Source organism: Canis aureus, chromosome 6 (assembly GCF_053574225.1).
Source record: "Canis aureus isolate CA01 chromosome 6, VMU_Caureus_v.1.0, whole genome shotgun sequence".
NCBI classification, from domain to species: domain Eukaryota; kingdom Metazoa; phylum Chordata; class Mammalia; order Carnivora; family Canidae; genus Canis; species Canis aureus.
Window position 1 is genome coordinate 11,439,968 of NC_135616.1, and position 20,708 is coordinate 11,460,675.

General features: G+C 43.6%; 1 protein-coding gene across 1 annotated transcript in view; it reads right to left on the reverse strand.

The window, feature by feature from the left end:
- Positions 1-18,630, reverse strand: part of EMILIN2 (elastin microfibril interfacer 2) — a 59,725-nt gene extending 41,095 nt beyond the window's left edge. Inside the window, exons 1-2 of the mRNA XM_077899745.1 lie at positions 18,095-18,630; positions 17,482-17,604 (exon numbers count right to left, since the gene is read on the reverse strand). Coding sequence (XP_077755871.1) covers positions 17,482-17,604; positions 18,095-18,630 — 659 coding nt within the window. The remainder of the gene's footprint in view (positions 1-17,481; positions 17,605-18,094) is intronic.
- Positions 18,631-20,708: the final 2,078 nt, after the last annotated feature.

The window sequence follows — 20,708 nt, forward strand, 5'->3', positions numbered from 1 at the left end:
CCCAGCAATTGCACTACTGGGTATTTACCCCAAAGATAGAGATGTAGTGAAATGATGGGACACCTGCACCCCACTGTTCATAGCAGCCATGTCCACAATAGCCAAACTGTGAAAGGAGCCGAGATGTCCTTTGATAGATGAATGGATAAGGAAGATGTGATAGATATATATGCAATGGAATATTACTCAGCCATCAGAAAGGATTGAATATCTACCATTTACATGGATATGGATGGAACTGAAGGGTATTATGCTGAGTGAATTAAGGCAATTGGAGAAGGACAATATCATGGTGTCACTCATATGTGGAATATAAGAAATAGTGAAAAGGACCGTAAGAGAAGGAGGAGAAACTGAATGGGGAAAAATTAGGAAGACAAACCATGAGAGACTCTTAACTCAGAGAAACAAACTGAGGGTTGCTGAAGTGGAAGTGGGTAGGGGGGGGATAGGGTAACTGGGTGACGAGCATTAAGGAAGGTATGTGATGAGATGAGCACTGAGTGTTATACTATATGTTGACAAATTGAATTTAAATGTAAAAATTACCCAAAAAAGGAAAGAAATATTATGTAGATTGCATCATTGTGCTGTTTAATTTAAGTTAAACAATTAAATATGTGGTTTAAGTAGTAGTTCTTGTCCTCCCAATAAGCAGGTGCCTAATCTGGCCCACCACCCAAAGCCTTCACTGAAACTGGCTTCACTTTTTATAAATAAAATATATAAGCAAGTGTAATATTTTCAAAGCCACAAAATTAATCTTTGAAATACTTCCTATATTTTTATAATTTAACTATCTCAAAATGAAGTTCTGTCTTTGGTCATTGTAACTTCCCAGTAATACCAAACCATTCTTTGTACTTATGTTAAAAAAAGAGTAACAGGGGCATCTGGGTGGCTCAGTCAGTTAAGTAGCTGACTCTTGATTTTGGCTCAGGTCATGATCTCAGGGTCATGATATCAAGCCCCACCCAAGGCTCCACACTCAGTGTGGGGTCTGCTTGAGATTCTCTCCCTTGGCCCCTTCTGTCCATGCTGTCTCTCAAATAAATAAATAAATATTAAAAAAAAAAAGAGTAAACAGACTCCAAATGGAATCTTTTGTGTTAAGCCCCATGTCAGCAAGCCAAGACTCAATATCTAACCTAACTGCAGTTTAAGTCTCTCCTAGGAATGTAACCTTTAACCAGTTAATCTGGAATTACATGGTCAGCACTAGTGAGGTAACCCACCGATAGACCCCTGCTGTCCCCCATACAAACGCAACTTTGTCTGAAACAATACATTCTTTGCTAGAAACTTCCCTTACCCGCCACCACCATTTTCTACTTATAAAAGCTGTTCATTTTGAACAGTTCTTTGGAGCTCCTTTCTCTCTACTAAATGCGATGCTCCCTAATTCATGAATTATTGAATAACACTAGTACAATCTTTAAAATTTACTCAGTTGAATTTTGATTTACAATTCTATAACATGAACTCTTACAGAACAAAAGCTATACCATGTATCAGAGATAGTCAATGTACACTTATATCTTGACAAAAAATTTTTAAAGGTTACACTGAGATTGCCAGTTCAAGAAGCTTTTTTTTTTAAGATTTTATTTATTGATTGATGAGAGAGAGAGAGAGAGAGAGAGAGATTGAGGCAGAGACATAGGCAGAGGGAGAAGCAGGCTCCCTGCAAGGAGCCCGATGTGGGATACAATCCCAGATCCCAGGATCACGCCCTGAGCCAAAGGCAGATAGATGCTCAACCACTGAGCCACTCAGGCATCCCACAAGAAGCTAAGTCATGTCATTACTTTGACTGACTGACTGGAATCTAACACATCTCACTCAAATCCTCATTTTAGCTGCAAGGCACCACATTTTCATTCGGTATTAACAATTATTTTCAAGACTATATGTGTGTCACAATTTTCATTTTATTTTACTTAAAAGATTTTATTTATTCATTCATAAGAGACCCAAAAAGAGAGGCAGAGACATAGGCAGAGGGAGAAGCAGGCTCCTCATGGGGAGCCCAATACGGGACTTGATCCCAGGACCCCCAAATCACGACCTGAGCCAAAGGTAGACACTCATCTACTGAGCCACCCAGGTGCCCCACAATTTTCATTTAAAAACACAAACAAAAGACAATTGTTCAAACTTATGGTCTCCATGACTAAAAATTGAAAACTGAACTCAGTACATATGATACTTAACAATGAGAGGAAGAATAGGCTAAAATCACAGGCCCTCCCCAAAATAAAGCCTACTGTAAACTATGGACTTCAGGTGATTATCACATCCCAATGTAGGCTCATTGACTGTAACAAATGTACCACTCTGGTGGGGAATGGTGAGAATTGGGAGAGGCTGTTGTCTGCTGAGAAAGTAGGAATGGGGGAAATCTACGCACCTTCCCTTCAACTTTGCTGTGAACATTACACTGTTCTTAAAAAAATTAGTCTTAATAGAAAAATTAACAATGCACACGCTCTCCTTCAACCATGCATTTAGCAAACATCCTTTGGATGCGTACCAGCCACCACCCTACGGCTTTCCTTGCATCTCCAGGATCCTATACTGAGCAATCATAGTTCTGTGGAGACCATATGGAGGACAACATCCAATTCTATTATCCATGAGAACTGTTACAGTCCCAACTTAGCCAAAGACTAGTTGTGTTAGAAAAGACCTGAAAACTTCTCTAATCTTCAAGAGTTACCTCAAATATAAATTGGCATTTATAAGTACACAGCAATGCAAGTCTACCTCAAGAATCAAGGGAAGTCTCAAGTATACAACCTAACCTTACACCTAAAGGAGCTAGAAAAAGAATAGCAAATAAAGCCAGCAGAAAAAGGGAAATACTAAAGACCAGAACAGAAATAAATGATATAGAAAAAAACAGAAAACCAAGAACAAATAGAATAGATCAATGAAATGAGGAGCTGGTTCTTTGAAAGAATAAAATTGATAAATCCTTACCTAGACTTATCAAAAAGAAAGGATTCAAATAAATAAAATCACAAATGAAAGAAGAGAGGCCACAACCAACACCACAGAAATACAATTATAAGAGAATATTATGGAAAATTATATACCAACAAATTTGGCATCTGGAAGAAATGGATGCATTCCTAGACACATATAAACTACCAAAACTGAAACAGGAAAAAATAGAAAACCCGAACAAACCTATAAACTGCAAAGACATTGAATCAGTAATCAAAAATCCGCCCCCCCCAAAAAAAATCTCCCAACAAACCCAAGTCCAGGGCCAGATGGCTTCCCAGGGGAATTCTTCCACACAAGAAGAGTTAATATCTACTCTTCTCAAACTGTTCCAAAAATAGAAATTGAAGGAAAACTTTCAAACTCATTCTATGAGGCTAACATTACCTTGATTCCAAAACCAAAGACCCCACTAAAAGGAGAATTACAGGCCAATATCCTTGACGAACATGGATGTAAAAATTCTCAATGAGATACTAGCAAATTGAATCCAATAGTACATTAAAAAAATATTCACCACAATCAAGTGGGATTTATTCCTGGGCTGCAAAGGTGGTTCAGTATTTGCAAATCAATCAATAATCAATCAATGTGATACACAACATTAATAAAATAAATGATAAGAATCATATGATCCTCTCAATAGAAGCAGAAGAGGCCTTTGACAAAGGCCATTCTTGATAAAAACCCTCAACAAAGTAGGGATAGAAGGGACATACTTCAACATCTTAAGACCATATATAAAAGACCCACAACTAATCTCATCCTCAATGGGGAAAAACTGAGAGCTTTTCCTCCAAGGTCAGGAACACAGAGGTGTCCACTCTCACCATTGTTATTCAACATAGTACTGGAAGTCCTAGCCACAGCAATCAGACCACCACAACAACAAAAAATAAATAAAAGGCATCCAAATGGGCAAGGAAGAAGGCGAACTTTTACTATTCGCAGATGAATGATATTGTGTTGAAAACCAGAAGGACTCCACCAAAAAATTGCTAGAATTGATACATGAATTGAGCACATTTGCAGGATAATCTACAGAAATGTTTTGCGTTTCTTTTTTTTTTAAGATTTATTTATTTTAGAGAGAGAGGGAATGCACACATGAGTCAGTGAAGGAGAAAGGGAAAGAATTTTCAAGCATAATCCCCACTGATCATAGAGCCCAGTATAGGGCTCCATCTCATGACCCATGAGATCCTGCTCTTAGCCAAAACCAAGAATCAGATGCTTAACTGACTGAGCTACCCAGGCACCCCATGTCTTGCAATTCTATACACTAGTATTGAAGCAGCAGAAAGAGAACTCAAAGAATCAATCCCATTTACAATCGCAACAAAAACCATTAGATACCTAGGAATAAACTTAACCAAAGGTGTAAAAGATCTGTACTCTACAAACTATAGGATACTTGTGAAAGAAATTGATGATAACACAAAGAAATAAAAAAACATTCCATGTTCATGGACTGGAGGAATATTGTTAAAATGTGTATACTACCCAAAGCAATCTACACATCAAAATACCACCAGTATTTTTCACAGAGCTAGAACAAGCAATCCTAAAATTTGTATGGAACAACAAAAGACCCTAAATAGTCAAAACAACTTAAAAAGAAAAGCAAAGCTGGAACAGCATCACACTTTTGGACTTAAAGCTATATTACAAAGCTGTAGGGAGTATGGTACTAGCACAAAAACAGACACACAGATCGATGGAACTGAGTAGAAAACTCAGAAATGGACTCATAACTCTATGGTCAACTAATCTTCAACAAAGATTCCATATCCAATGGAAAAATGTCTCTTCAACAGATGGCGTTGGGAAAACTGGACAGCAACATACAAAAGAAAGAAACTGGACCACTTTATTACACCACACACAAAAATAAACTCCAAATGGATTAAAGACCTAAATATGAGACAGGAAATCCCAGAAGAGAACATCGACAGCAACCTCTTTGACATCAGCCATAGCACCTTTTTCTAGATATGTCTCCTGAGGAGAAAGAAACAAAAGCAAAAATAAACTATTGGGACTGCATCAAATAAAAAGCTTCTATGAAGTGAAGGAAATAATCAGCAAAACTAGAGGGCAACCTACTGAATGAGAGAATATTTGCAAATGACAAAGGGTTAGTATCCAAAATCTATAAATAACTTATCAAACTCAACACCCAAAGAACAAATAATCCAATTAAGAAATAGCCTGAAGACATGAATAGACATTTTTCCAAAGAGGACATCCAGATGGCCAACAGACACATGAAAAGATGCTCAACACTATTCATGTTCAGGGAAATACAAATCAAAACTACAATGAGATACCACCTCATACCTGTCAGAATGGCTAAAATTAACAGCACAGGAAACAACACATGTCGGGAAGGATGCAGAGAAAGGGGGAAACTCTTGCACTGCTGATAGGAATGCAAACTGGGGCAGCCACTCTGGAAAACAGTAAAAAGTTAAAAATAGAACTACCCTATGACCCAGCAATTGCACTACTAGGTATTTACCCAGAGGATACAAAAATAGTGATGTGAAGGTGCACCTGCACCCCAATATTTATAGCAGCATTATCAACAATAGCCAAACTATAGAAAGAGCCCAAACATCCATTGACTGATGAATAAAGAAGATGTGGTATATATACAATGGATATCACTTAGCCATCAAAAAGAATGAAATCTTACTATTTGCAATGACATGGATGGAGTTAGACTGTATTATGCTAAGTGAAATAAATCAAAGAGAAATAAATATTATATAACTTCACTCATGTTGAATTTAAGAAACAAAACAGATGAACATAGGGGAAGGGGAAAAGAGAGAGGGAAGCAAACCATAAAAGACTCTTAACTATAAAGAACAAACTCAGGATTGGTGGAGGGAGGTGGGGGGGATGGGCTAGATGGGTGACGGGCATTAAGGAAGGCACTTGTGATGAGCACTGGGTGTTGTACATAAGTGATGAATCACTGAATTCTACTCCTTAAACCAATATTACACTATATATTAGCTAACTAGAAAAACTTAAATTGGCATTTATACTATTTGAGCCCCTTTTACCTCTCATATATTATTATAAGAATAAAAGTTGACAATAGCTGTGAAAACTGTGAAACTATAAAGCTCTATATAAATGATATACATACACTCCATGTATTGTGCTCACGTGGGCATATATAAATTTACCATACGACAAAAATTTGCAATAAGACTAAAGATACAGGTTCCTCCCACAATAATGGTCTCAATTGCTCATGTGAAGAATTATAGTTGTTTTCTGACCAAAGGTGAAGAATAATGAGGTGACTGTCCAGTGGATAAAGGCATTCCTGCCACAACCTTCAAATGACAGTCCTTGAACTAACTGGCCTTCCTTCACAACATGTGGTCCTTTTTATCAACACCCTTCACGACACACTACACAGATCACCCAGTGACAGCTCTTCATGTATCCTCAACCTGTGCAGTGCTACTGTGCAATAAGCATAGAGGAGAGGCCACCTAGCCATCAACTGGGCTGCTGCTTTTCATCCTTTTCATGGCCAGGTTGGCTACCCCCACCACACCCACCACAGGTTCTGTGTGGACTGCAGCCAGTCTCCCCACAAGGCCCCTCTCACCAACCCTCGCCTCCACCTGGCTCTCCCCTTCTCAAATCTATTTTGCACACATAGCCTGATCAGCATTTGATCTGATCAAGTAAAGTTCTGATGGCGTCCCAAATCAAAAGTCTTCCATGACTCCCCTTTGCCTAAATGATAAAGTCCAACCTCCCAACATTGGTTGTTATGGGTTGAATTGTGCCACCCCATAAAGATATGTTGGAGTCCTCACTCCCACACAGTACCTTAGAATGTGACCAGATTTAAAGACAGAGTCTTTACAGAGGTAATCAAGGTAAAACAAGGCCATTAGGATGGGCCCTAATCCAATGGGACACAAACACACAGAGGGAAAGGATGGGACAGATCCTGAAAGGAAGGTGGCCATCTACACGCCAGGGAGAGCAGGCTGGAGCAGTCTTCCCTCAGCCCTGGGAAGAGCCAGCCCTGCAGACACGGGTTTACACTTCCTCACAGATGCCCCTTCATTTCCCACCACTAGGCCCTAGCCATGTTTTCTGGTTTTATGCTGGTGTCCTCTCAAATCTGCATATATTCAACTGGAACCATTCTTCAAAGCCCTGTTAAGATGTCACCACCTGCAAACAGGTTCTCAGACTCCCCTCGGGCAGAAGTAACTTCTACCTCTGAACATCCTCAACTACTTGTACTTCTGTACAGCAATTCTCATTTCACCTTTTATTTTGTAAATTATTTCTATGTCTCATTCACTGACTGGATGTGAACTTCTGGAGGGCAAGAGAGAGATCAGGTTCCTTGCTTTGTCCCTGTGGGGTCTAGTCCTGGGCCAGCCATAGGCCTTCCACAAAAATATATGTTTAATGAAACTGAGTAACCAAGAGTCTCTAAATAAGACTTAACACTGCTGAGCTTTCTGCCAATTTGAAATAGTTTAAGCTAATTATGTAGCCTCAATTCAGTGTTTTCCAGTGCTATAAATGTGAAATGTGTTTTTCTTTTTATTTAATTAATTTATTAGAGACAGAGAGAGAGAGAGGGTACACAAGGGGGTAGGGGCAGAGGGAGAAGGCGACTTTCTACAGAGCAGGGAGTAGGGCTCCATCCCAGGACCCCAGGACTATGACCTGAGCTGAAAGCAGATGCCACCCAGGTGCCCCCGAAATGTGTTTTTCTTACCCCATCCACTATGGTTTTATCTAGTGCCCCATTTATCTGAGTATCTAATATACCATCTAATTTGTCTTCAGAAAAATCAGAGAAGTAACCTTACTATCAATACAAATGATTTTCTACACCATTTTGCCACAAGTTCTCAGCTATAAGGCAACTATGTACAGATGGTCGTATGCACATACAAAGGAATACAACAATACAAAGTCATCAAGTATTGATATATATATAGTATGAAATGGATATACTTCCAAATAATTATGCTGGATAAAAAAAGGCTAACAGAGTACATACTATATGACTATATTATCAAACTCTAGAAAATGCAAACTTATCTATGGTGATAGAAAACAGATCAACAGGTACCTGGGGAATAGATGGGGAGAAACCAGAGGAAAGGATTGCAAAGGGGTGTGAGGAAAGTTTTGGGGGTGATGAATATATTCAATATCTTGATTGTGATGTTGGTATCACGTGTGCATAAAAATGTCAAAGCATTTAATTATACAACTTTAAATATATTTGATTTATGTAGATTATATATATAACACATTTCTGCATCAGGGTCTTTAAAATCTCTTCAGGACTATGAAATTATTTATCAGGTAGTCTTGTCTTGACAATGCAATAACAGAACTCAATCAAGTAGAAACCAAAACCACATCATTCTTTTTCAGATTTTTCACAATTAGGATTTAACTAAAGTTTTGCATTTTTTAAAAACATATCAGATTATTCCTTGCACAACTATTTACTTTATCTGTTGGGAATTTACACCTAATATTTATTTTTGTACTTTTAAAGGTATGGATCATTTACTAGGGAAGATAGCTGAAACAGAATTTTTTCTAATTGTTTTTACAAAATGGAAATTTGAAGGCAAAGTTGCCATTTTGTGCAAAATAACACACAAAACATCAAAGACACAAATTAGCATTTCTGCCTTTCCTCTTGCACCATCAGTGAGCAAGGAATCTGTGTTGTATCTTGCTATTTTTGCAATAATGCAACAGAATGACTCCCAAACATTGTGAGTTGCCAGAAGATGATGCAGCGTGTTGGGATGGGAAAAGGGTGCCTCGTTTATCATGACCAAGCCAGAGCTGACCTGGCACTGTCGTCCTGGAAAGCTGCTGCCCCCGCTGAAAGCTGAAGAATCTCCAGCACACGCCCCCTGACGCATGAACCAGGCCTGAACACTGTCAGGACAGCAGGCCAGACTGGAGATTCTGGAATGTTCACAATATTCAGAAAGGCTCAACTCGGCCTCCCTGCCCAAGGCCTCATTCCATCAACACGGGAGAGCTCCTCGCGTTGACACCAACACAAGCCTGAGAGACACTTTTAATGGTGAATACAATCTCCTGCAAACGGCTGGATTGTGAAACTCACCCCACCCTGGGTTCTGTCGCAATCACAGCCACAGCTTTGGGGCTCTGCTTTCAGAGAGGAAGACAACCAAAAGAGACTCTTAACCAGAAGAAACAAATTGAGGGTTGCTGGAGGGGGGGAAGTGGGGAGATGGTGTAACTTGGGTGATGGACATTAAGAAGGCCATGTGATGTGGTAAGCACTGGGTGTTATATGCAACTGATGGATCACTGATCTCTACATCTGAAACTAATTATATAGTCTATGTTGGCTAATTGAATTTAAATGTTAAAAATCAAGATATATGGAGAACCTTAGCAGAAAAACAAGTGGCGTTTGCACCACTGTAGTTCAGAAAAAAAATGTAGGTCCTTATCCCATGATCCTCCAACAGCGCCCCTGCTGAGCAGCTATAACAACTTGAAGAAGGAAGGAAATCTCTAGAACCTTGTTTTACAATAGACTGTGAGCAAATCTCTGTAAAAGATAAGAATAAAGCCCATTCAGCAGACCCCATACAATTACAAATGTGAATGAAGATGGGGAATGTTAGGAAAAAGTTGAGGGGTCTCATAGCAAACTCCCTTCCATCAAAATGGCCAGTTTGTGAAGGCTTCACCTAAACCATTGGTCTCTTAAGCAAATGCCTAGTAAAATACTCCACCCTGAAAGGCTGACACTGCAGAAAATGATTTTTAGGCGTATTCCCTAATCTAATCTTTTCTTAGTGGAAAGTTGTGGCGGGGGTGGGGGGGGGGGGAAGCAAAAGAACAGCTGGGTCCTAACACACCCAGAAAAGTTTGCTTCTACAGCATTTTTAAACCAGGGATTTGGTTAGTTTGAACCCTCCCTCCTTTTGTCCAGCACACATCACCACTTTAAAACAGGAAGAAAAGAGGAAAACTTACTGGTTTCATTTTAATCATTTCATTATTCTCCTCCAATGTGAACTGCCATCACATTAACAGCTACTATGCTCCTCTCTCAGGCTGTCCAGGAAAATTGTTCTTCGTGAGAAGTGAGGCTCGCATCATTTTATCAAGTGGTTCTTTGTTATCTTTAAGTCCAGAAAACAGCTTTTATCAAGGACAGAAGCAATAGTAAAAAAAGAAAAAAAGGAAAAAAGCCAGTGTTTGTTTGGACCAGCAATAAATCAGAACATTTGGGTGACAGTCTGTAAGGTGTCTCAACGCTGGCACAGTCTGTCAGCTTTAGGTTTTTAAAAAAACAGCATGTAAAACACTGGGTAACTGTTCTGTGCAGTACCTGCTGTATGACGCACGTTCAGTAAACAGTGCTAACAGCCCGCTATTAGCAACTGGAGGAAGAGGACTTTTTCCTCAAGGCAAAGGCTTAGAGCAGCGCTGTGGCTGGTGAAAGGTGGCCAGAGGATGGGCAGAGCTTTCCTCCGCCCTGGCAACCTGGAACAGGGCGCTGGCTCTCCACCCAGCGAGCCCCAGTGCCCCCCACAGCTGCAACATCTCCTTTAAATGGGCCGTGATCACTCACCTGCACTCCCCAGAGAAGCCACTGCTGGCTCTGCTTCCAAAGCAATCTCTCAGTTAACTGCATGTTTGGAAGTTGATTTTATTCATTTCATTTACTTATTACCTCGGTTTACTGAGTTTCTTTCAGTTTTCAGCCTTCAGTCTTTCTCTAAATGTCCAGAAGCATTAACTTCAAATTCAGAGCCTTCAAAGATAAGGCCACCTGAGAGGCAACAACACTCCACACGAGGAGAATAAAGGGTGTCACGAGACATGACTGCTCAGTGTATCCTATAGGAGTATGACAGCACACTTTTAAAAGTTCTGACAGCTATAGTAATGTAGAGATGAGAAAAAATGTGCCTCAGAGAGGCTGAGGGACTTGCCTGAAGTCACACAGCTCGGTAACGGTTAAAGCTCAGGCCCGAAGCCAAGGTTTCTATTTCCGCTTCCAGAACACACTGGCCACACGAGCTAGCCTCGAGGGACCACCTCAGGGGACGCTTGCTCCATTTGCCTCCCCTTTCCTGACTACCTCAGAATTTTAGTTCATTTACCAAGTGCCAACAGAGTAGATCTGTGGAGAAAGACCAAATAAAAGGACCAAAATGGGGTTTAACGAGAAGCAATTGTTTTTCTTAAGACCGCAAGCTCTATTTAAATCCCATTAATTTTTCTCCAAGATAAGAAAGGTGGAAAATGTAGCCATAACCATAGACTTCTAAGACCACCATCTCTGCCCTAACTAATCTGGCTGAGTTTGTGATGAGAAAAACATGACTGTGGAAGGGCTCTACGAACCCAGCATCTGATCTACCAGAAACCTAAGAAGAGGGAAAGAACAAAAGTACAAAGAAGCTTGAAAGGAAGATCAGAAGATTCTAGGGCAGCCCCGGAAGAGCTGATAAGGAAGGCCAACCTAAGGAGGGAGGAGCATGCATGCGGCTCTCAGGGTCTGGGTACCGCCTCTCAAGACTTGCCTTCTCCCCCTCTCCAGATGCTCCGAGCTCAGGCTCCCTCAGTTGATTCAAATTACCCTCAAAACCAAGGAGCAAAGCTTTTAACAGCCAGTTGATTGCAAGATGTTTAAAAGCTGAAGGAAAAAGAATTCCCCCAAAGCTATACACATAAGAGGCACGTTTTCCAGTTGAATAGAATTCTGTTCCTGGAGATGTAGAAACTGTAGAATTTACTCCAGAAGATGTAAGTCCTCATTATTTTCACAGCCTTCAGTGTTCTTTGTTTAAAGAAGAGAAAAAAAGAAAAAAAAAAGCTTTTCCTGGCTGAGATTGCTTTCTAATAGACAACTCTTCTTCCAACTGAATGACCATCTGCTCCCCCTTGGAATCTGACAATTAGAGGAGTTCTGAAACTCAGCACGTAGAACTCACACCTGCTACAAATTCACAAATTCTTCTTCTGTGCTATCACAGCAATACAGGCTCCCCTAGTTGGTCCCACCCAGTTCCGCTCCCAACCGATGAGATTCTTTTAAAAAGCTCATAGGAAAAATTCCACCCAGATGCAACACACCCAAGAAGGGGGCAAGAGTGGGGTTGGGTAGATGCTGATAAAGCCAAGTCAGTTTGTGGGCTCAGAGAGTAGGAAACCTCACCCTGAGCTGGGAGCAAAGCAAATATAGGGAAATAATCCTGCCTTACATCTGGGAGTCCCCGGATGTCTTCACCTACTAGGCAGCTGCTCTGCATACAGGACGCCCCCAAATGCCTCAAATACTAACAGCAGTCAGCGGGACTGATGCAAGCAGAGTGGGAGGTTATGGACTCTCTGGCATTTTTGCCACAAACCATGAATGATGCATGAAAGGAAACAATGCCTAGTCCAAGAAGGAGAAGATGGTGCTGTCTCCTACCAGCAGTCCACCCAAACACCACCAACCTGCATAGAGGGGGATCTAGGAAATCTTAGACCATCACCCCACCCTTCCATCTCACCAGAGGTGCCAATGTCCCAGCATGCACTGTGGCAGGCACCACACTCATGCACCCTCAGATGTGGGTCCAGACACCAAGGGACCGTGAGGTGTGGAGGGGGAAGAACCTAAGATTTGGAAATATGACTGGATTTGGATCCAGGACCAGCTACTTCCTAACTAAATGACCTTCTGTAGAATGGGGATAATGCCCCTATGGAGTTGCTCTAAAGATAGAAGGTGATGGGCAACTCGGATGGCTCAGCGGTTTAGCGCCGCCTTCAGCCCAGGGCCTGATCCTAGAGTCCCGGGATCGAGTCCCAAGTCGGGCTCCCTGCATGGGGCCTGCTTCTCCCTCTGCCTGTGTCTCTGCCTCTCTCTCTCTCTGTGTCTCTCATGAATAAATAAATAAGATCTTTTTTTTTAAAAAAAGATATAAGGTGATGAAGGGGCTCCTCACATTAAAATAATGTGCTCCAGGGAGGTACTCTCACCCAACTCAAGCCCTGGATACTATTAAAATAAGACATCAAAAGGGCAAGACATAAATGCTGCTGAGGATGTGGAGAAAGGGACCCCTTGTATGCTGTGGGTGGGAATGTAAATCCATGCAGCCACTATGGAAAATAGCATGGAGTTTCCTCAAAAAGTCAAAAACACAAGTACCAAATGACCCCGCAATTTCACTTCTTGGTATATGTGCAAAGGCAACAAAAATTCTATGTTAAACAGATCTCTGCACATCGTGCTCACAGAAACATTATCTACAGTAGACATGGGAACCACCTAGGTGTCCACTGACTGATGAATGGATAAAGAAGTTGTCGTGTATACACACAACGGACTACTCTTCTGCCATTAAAAAAAAAGAAAATCCTACCATGTGACATGGATAGACCTTGAGGGCATTATACTAAGTAAAGGAAGTCAGAGAAAGACAAATTCTGTATGTATATATTCTCACATATACATGGAATCTAAAAAAAACACAAACTCACAGAAAAAGATTTGTGGTTACCAGAGGTAAAGGTGGAGTGGGAGGGAAATGGATGAAGGTGGTCAAGGTACAAACTTCTGGTTGTAACATAAAGTCCTGGGGATGTAATATACAACATAATGAGTGTAGTTACACTGTATGGTATATCTGAAATCTGTTAAGAGAGTAGATCCTAAGCATCTCATCGCAAGGAAAAAACTCCATTTTTTGTTTGTTTCTATGAGATGATAGATGTTAACTCACTGTGGCGATCACTTCACAACATATATAAGTCATTATGCTATACATCTTAAATTTATGAAGTGCTATATGTCAATGAAATCTCAATAAAACTGGAGAAAAGTTTAAAAAGAAACTGTATAGCATAGCAGACATTATGAAAAATGATACTGTCCAATGCATCATAGCAAATAACTCACAATAAAGATATTTGAGCACACACGCATACACACACAGTTCTCAATCACTTTTACAGGGAATTGGCTTCCATGAAAGAAGGTGTAATTTTTCTTAATAGTTGAGTATGGTGCAATCCACTGAAAGTACACGTTAAAACGAACGAATGCATTCTCCATTGCTATGGGGCCAACGGAACCCTGGATTTGCGGGCAGCTCAGCCACTTACTGTCATGAGACCATAGACAAGTTAGGGAACATCTAGTTTCTGCTTCCTCATTGGCAAAATGGGGACCACAGTATTCATCTTGAAGGGTTGTTACAAGAATTAAATAACCTCGTGTATGGAATAAAAAGCCCTAACATAGCACCTGACACACAGAAGTTTCTTTACAGTTTCAGGAAAGTAATGACTCAATGCCCATATAACACAAACCCTCTCCACTCCTAGTTTCACATAACAGTGCCCAAATTTGCAGTGTGGAACCGAAGGCTCTTCATGTAGGCAAATGGGGCGAGGTCTAAACCTTCTGGAAATGCACATGTACTAGGTCTCTACAGCCCACAGAGGCTCAGTACCCAATAACATGACCAGGCATAGATGTTGTCCACTTATTTCTATGGAGTTCCCCATAAAAGCTCGTTTCCTAGCTGATTTCCCCCTATGTCTAAGAGTATATTCAGTGTCTCCTTTGGATTCTCCACTTCTGTCCTAGAACATGCAACATTTTCTAAGTGATTCTTCATCTGCTTGGCTACCATCAACTCCCTTTTTCCAGCAAAGCCTTTGAAACATATTTGATGCCTGTGTTAACTGAGTTTCTTCTCAACTTACTCCCCTAATCTCATACAAGTTGCAATGCCTGCCCACATTGACCTGAAACTGTCCTTTCTGCAGAAGTAAATTCTTCCAGCTAGCTAAAGCCACTGGCCTCAATGGACTCCTCAGCCTCCAGACCTCTCCAGACCCTGAGATCCCTAAGATGAAGTTTCCTCCTCCAAAGTCGGCTTTGCTCTCTCCCTTCCTGGCTCCTCTTCCTCCTTTCCCTCCACCATCCCTAGAAACTCTACCCGGCCCAACTCTCTCAGGCCTTGCTGGCACACACCTGCTACTCCCAGGCACTCAGCTGGCACCAGCTGCCAAACTGCATTCTAGCTCCAACATCTCAGCCAACCGCCACGCCAGCCCTACACTTCTACCACTTGGAAAGTATCCCTCAGTAACTGCAGGATGAGTTTCCAAAGGATTCTCGCTTCCACATGTCTCAGGTTCTAAGATCCAATAATGAAGACCTCACCTTACAACGACCATGAATTGAGAGAAGTTTCTAGGGTTTCTGGATTCATCAGAAACACAACTGGGAAATTCCATGGTAAACAGCCATTCATTCTCTTTAAGTGTAAAGAGGCTTTGATTTCCATCACCCACCAATCATCAAAATTTAGGAAACACTTACTAGCTGAAAAATAAGGTAAGCCATTCCTCTTTACTGAATTAACTATTTCAACATTTTCAGCTTGATTAGCTAAAAGCCTGTTCTTATTTTTAGAATTTCACACCTACAATGCAGTATCTAAAATGTAAAAACACACTTGAACTCTTTAAGTGACTACTATTGAAGAAAAACACCCAGGTCACTTGTTTTGGTTTTATTTAACAAAACAATAAAAACATCTGTCGTTTCTTATAGCAATTTTTGTTGTCCTTCCCACAGGGTGGCAAAAATATGCTCCAATTGCCTTTCATTAACCTGCTGATCTGGAGGTGATTTGCTCCCCAATGACGACAAAGAATCTATTTCACTGAGTTTTGGTCAAATACAACAATTAAATCATCACTTAATTTTGCAAGCACTAAAATAATTACAGAAAATTCAAAGGAAAAAACATCTTTTATTTTTCTTATGATTTTATTTACTTGAGAGAGAAAGCATGTGTGTGTGAGAGAGAATGAGCAGGGGAGGAGCAGAGGGAGAAGCAGATTTCCTGCTGAGCAGGGAGCCCAATGTGGGGCTCCATCCCAGGTCCCCAGGATCATGACCTGAGCCAAAGGCAGATGCTTAACAGACTGAGCCACCCAGGCGCCTGAAAAAACATCTTTTAAATGAAAAGCATTACCTCTCCAAGTGAAAAAATTCATGTATCTGAGTTGCCACAAGTAAGTATTAAGGGTATAACAAACCACAAAATGTAGTTAAGTAAAATAAGTGAAATGTTTCTGAATAATAATTCTAAGTTTAAATAAATCCATTCAAATTGTGTTGAATACTTTGTGTCTCTACCACAATGTAAAAATCTTACTTGGTTCTTATTTCACTGACTGCTGGCCAAATGACCAAGCAGAGATAGGCATTATGACAGTACTGCAGTCCTCTGACAAACCCAGTTCGGTGAGTCAGGGATTCCATTTCTGCCTGTTTCTCTGTATATTTGAAAGTGAGGGTCTCTTCTAGGTTGTTGTTGTTGTTGGCCTAACAGGAATTATCTCTTCCCTGTTTGCAGTCCCCATAACACCCCATGTAGAAAGATCCAGAGACCATGTCCACCCCACAAGCCTGAAGGCTCATGTACTGCCTTCTGGAAAAAAGTTTCCTGGAGTACAGTTTCAGTCTGTCCCTTTGCTTTGCCAAAGACAGATCCGCCTACTGGCTATTCTTTGCTGTACTGACAACTGTGCCCTAAAACAAACAACTTATTCTTAGGGGAAAACAATTAATTTCAACCATCACATGTGTTCCCAACAGCCATTGATTCACATCGCTCATCCTCTGATAACCGACTTACACAAAAACACAAAGGCTTGCCAGAAGACAATTGGATGTGTGTGATGTATTTAAGGGAATTTGTATTCTAAGGCATTGCTTCCTGTTTTTTTTTTTTTATAGATAGTGAAATCTTTATAAGCAAAAAAGATGATTACTTTTCATCAAAACGATGACCATTTTCTCTTAGCTGAATCCCCAAATCAAACATGAAAAAAAAAAAAGAAGAAGAAGAAGAAAAAAAGGGGGGGGGGCGGTTCTCACTTTAAAGCAAGTTATTGCTGGGACTTGAGTTTAGAGAGCCACAACAGAGGAAGAGGTGCGTTTTATGGGGACATTTGGACGAAACTCGCCTGTGTTAAGACACGGGCTAGAACAAACCTCTCGACTAATCCTACATTTCAACGTTCTTAGCGGTATACATTTTGGAATCTTCTCTGTGCCCCAGAACACACAATGTGGATCTAATTAGGTCCAGCTGCCTTATGTTAGTAATAAAATTGAAAGAAAAAAAAAAAAAGAGGTGGGGGTGGGGGCTTTGCTCACCCCTCCTCTGCCCCGGCGGCCACAGGCTCGCGAGTCGTGCGCATCCCCCTGCTCGCTCGGGGCCGCTCCCGCGCCTGGGACCCCGCTCGGCGCTCCGACTTCTCGGTTTTCTCCGGCTCTGGAAGAGCCCCAGGCTCCGACGCCACCCACCGCCCGCGCCCCGGTGCGCACCCCGCCCGCCCCCCAGCCCCGGCCCCGGCCCCGGCACTTACACCAGCGCGGACGGGCAGGGCATCTGGTTCCAGGCACAGTTGTACTGAGCCTGAATGAAACTCTCACTTCCCTCCAGCACGGAGCAGCTCACGTTCTTGTTCACGATGTAGGCGCACCAGTTCCTGGGGTGAAGGAGAGCGAGCGAGAAGCACAGGGTGAACCCCGAGAGCAATGAGGCTGGGGGAGGCGGGGGTCAGGAAGCCGCAGGCTCTGCGCAGGCGGGAGCGCCACAAAGCAGCCCTCCCGGGGTGCGCGGCTGCGCCTCTGGGGCCCGTGCGCCTGGAGCCGACGAAAGACGCGGAGGAGCAGCGCCGGCGGTCCCGGGGGCTTCAGCGATTCCCGGAGTCTGCGTCTGGCCGCCCTGCTCTGCCCGACACTCCCGGCGCCCCGCGGCTCCAGGGCGGGCGACACCACCCGGGACGCCTCTCGCGGGCCGCGGAGCGCACGCCCCCCCCCCCCCCCCGGGAGGAGCTGCCGTCGGGGCAGCCCACGGGGTCCCCGCTGCAGCTCGTCGCCTTCGGCCGGGAGTCGCGGCGGGCCGGGCTGCGGGTCGGGGAGGGTCGGCGGGGCCCAGGGCCCGGGGCGGCTGCGGGGAGAGGGCCGCGCACTTACTTGTTCCTGGCGCCCGGCCTCGCGGGCTGCACGGGCCTCGCGGGCTGCACTGGCTGCGCGGGCTGCGGGCCGGCGAGGCACAGCCCTGCGCCGCCCAGGGCCAGCAGCGCCAGCGCCAGCGCCCAGCGCCGGGGCGCGCGGTGCCGGAGCCGTGTCCGCGGCCACATTCCGCGCGCGCCGGGCGCCCCGCCGGCCGGATCCCGAGCGCGGAGGCTGGAGCCGCGAGGCTGCGGGCGCACGGGGCGCGGCCGGGGAAGGCGGGGGCCGCTCGGCCGCGTGGAGGAGCCGCCGCCCGGCTTCTCGCTCCCGCTGCTCCTTTCCCACCCGTGCGCCCGCGCCTCTCCGCGGTCCCTCAGTGACGCACAGGTCCCCCCGGGTGCCGCCCTCTTTATTTCACTTCCCTCTCCGAAACGTGACTCTTCCTCCACCGCGGCCCCCGGTCTCCGGTGTCCCGGGCCTCTCGGCAGGGGGCTTGGGGCGAAAGGGCGAAAGAGTTTAGGAGAAGGGTCCAAGTTACAGAATGTCCAATTACTCATTCCTTTGGTGTCTTCCCAGAAGCAGGGCAGCTCCGCCTCCCACCTTCCCCCGGCGCGCCCCGGCCCCTGGGGATGCGGCCGCCGTCGGCGGGTCTGCGGTGCCGGGTGCCGGCTCCCCGGGGGGAACGAGGGACATCTGGATCAGCCCTGGGAGGGGATCGGCTCGGGTTTCCTCCTCTGCCGCGCTTGGGCTTAGGAGATTCGGGGGAAGTGAAGGCGGGTCCCCTCCGCTCCCCGGGCCGCAGCGTCCGCTTCAGTGTCCAAGTCAAGGTGCAGGGCCTCGGGGTCCCCTCCCCGCACCAGAGCTGCCCGAGCACCGCAGCAGGCTCCAGTGAATGCCACACTAAATTCTGAAAGATAATCTCACAGCCTCCGCTTCTCATGTCCCACCCTGAACTTTTCCTGTCAACATCAAAGTCGCCACGACCGTCGCATTTGCTCCCAACAGTTCAAAGCCTGCTGGACGTTTGTCTTTTCACTTGCTTGCGTATTTTCTGACTCTTCTTGAGTTACACTAATCTCTACCAATTTCTTTTGGGGATCAGACAACCCCATAGAGAAGAATGTTACATAAAATCCCTGCCAAAGGGGTGTACGCTGGGGCTGTTATTTGAACCAACCTGCTTTATCTAATGAACGTTGCAGCGAGGTTGTTTGCAGACTGCAGAAACTACAGCATCTGTGAATGAACAGGTTGCTGCTGGCTGTGGATTGTTACAAGGACAGTAAACATTTGCTCTTTCACCAAATGAAGCCATTGGTCCATTTTATTTCTAATGTGGTTTGATGATGTTGTTGGGCATTTTGATTTGCAAACAGAAGAAAGGATATACCCTAAGTAGAAACCTCACAAGAGCCAAGCAGAAAATTATGCCATGTAAGGAAATAATCCTTCCATGAACTCTCTTATGGAAGATCATGCACATAAAGGGCTGGAGTCATCCCAGCCTTCAGAAGATACATCCACAGGGGGAAATCACAGAAAGGGATAAAAAGTGGTCTTGCATAGCCCAATCTGTGTCTTCGTGAATTTCTTACCGTCCCCACCCTAACACCGTTTTTGTTCATGAACTGTGGTAGGGAAGAAACCAAGCACAGAAATGAAGGGAAGTGACAGAAGGGGGAAAAAAAAAAAAAAAAAAAGGAAACACAAATGATGCATGTCTACACCCAGCAGCTAACAACCACAATGGCTCTTCAGTACAGGTTATTCTCAAACTTGAGAGTGAGTTGAACTGATGAGGTCAAATCTACTTTATCCGTTGGAGTTATGTTAGGAAGCTGTATTCTAGTCCAAGAGTTTGAGGACTAACTTTCCATTGAGATGACCACAATACTATATTTTTAAATTTAAATTCAATTAGCCAACATATAGTACATCATTAGTTTCAGATGCAGTTTTCAGTAATTCATCAGTTGCATATAATACCCATTGCTCATCACATCACGTGACCTCTTTATTTAATCAGCTATAAAATGGCACTTATCAGTAGATAAATTTTATTCTGAGCATCTGTTATAGGCTAGGCATTGTGTGAAAATACCGAGAATTCACAAGTGAGCCAAAACTGACCTGGGTGGGCTCTGTGTTCACAGAGCTTCTAGGCATTCCTGTGTAGTGAAGGGTAGAAAATTTCTGATGTACAGTCAATGCCATGAGACAATATTTGTCACATGTGTTTCTCTAGGCACATGTCCAGGTGTACCTGGTGTGGGGCTGCTCTGGGAAGATGGAAGAAGATTTTCAGCTCTCAGGAAGACTTAAGGCCAAGATCCCAAGGGACCCCCTTCCCTTTCTCTCCTCAAGCCATGGGAAGAGACACATCAAACTTGGGAACCAGAAAACCCTCTCCCAAAGCAGAGGGAAGATTCCCGAGGATAGGGAGCTTAAGCACATTAGGAAAGAGACTGGTTGGGCAGGTCATGTGGCCCCAGCCGTAAGGAATAATGGAGGTACCATTGGCAGAATTCTGTAAATGTGAATTCTTTATAAGCCGCCAACTACTTTAAACAACCACTTGAAAACTGTCAGTTTCTAATCACAATCTGAAGGCATTTCTCCTGTTTTAAAATCAAAG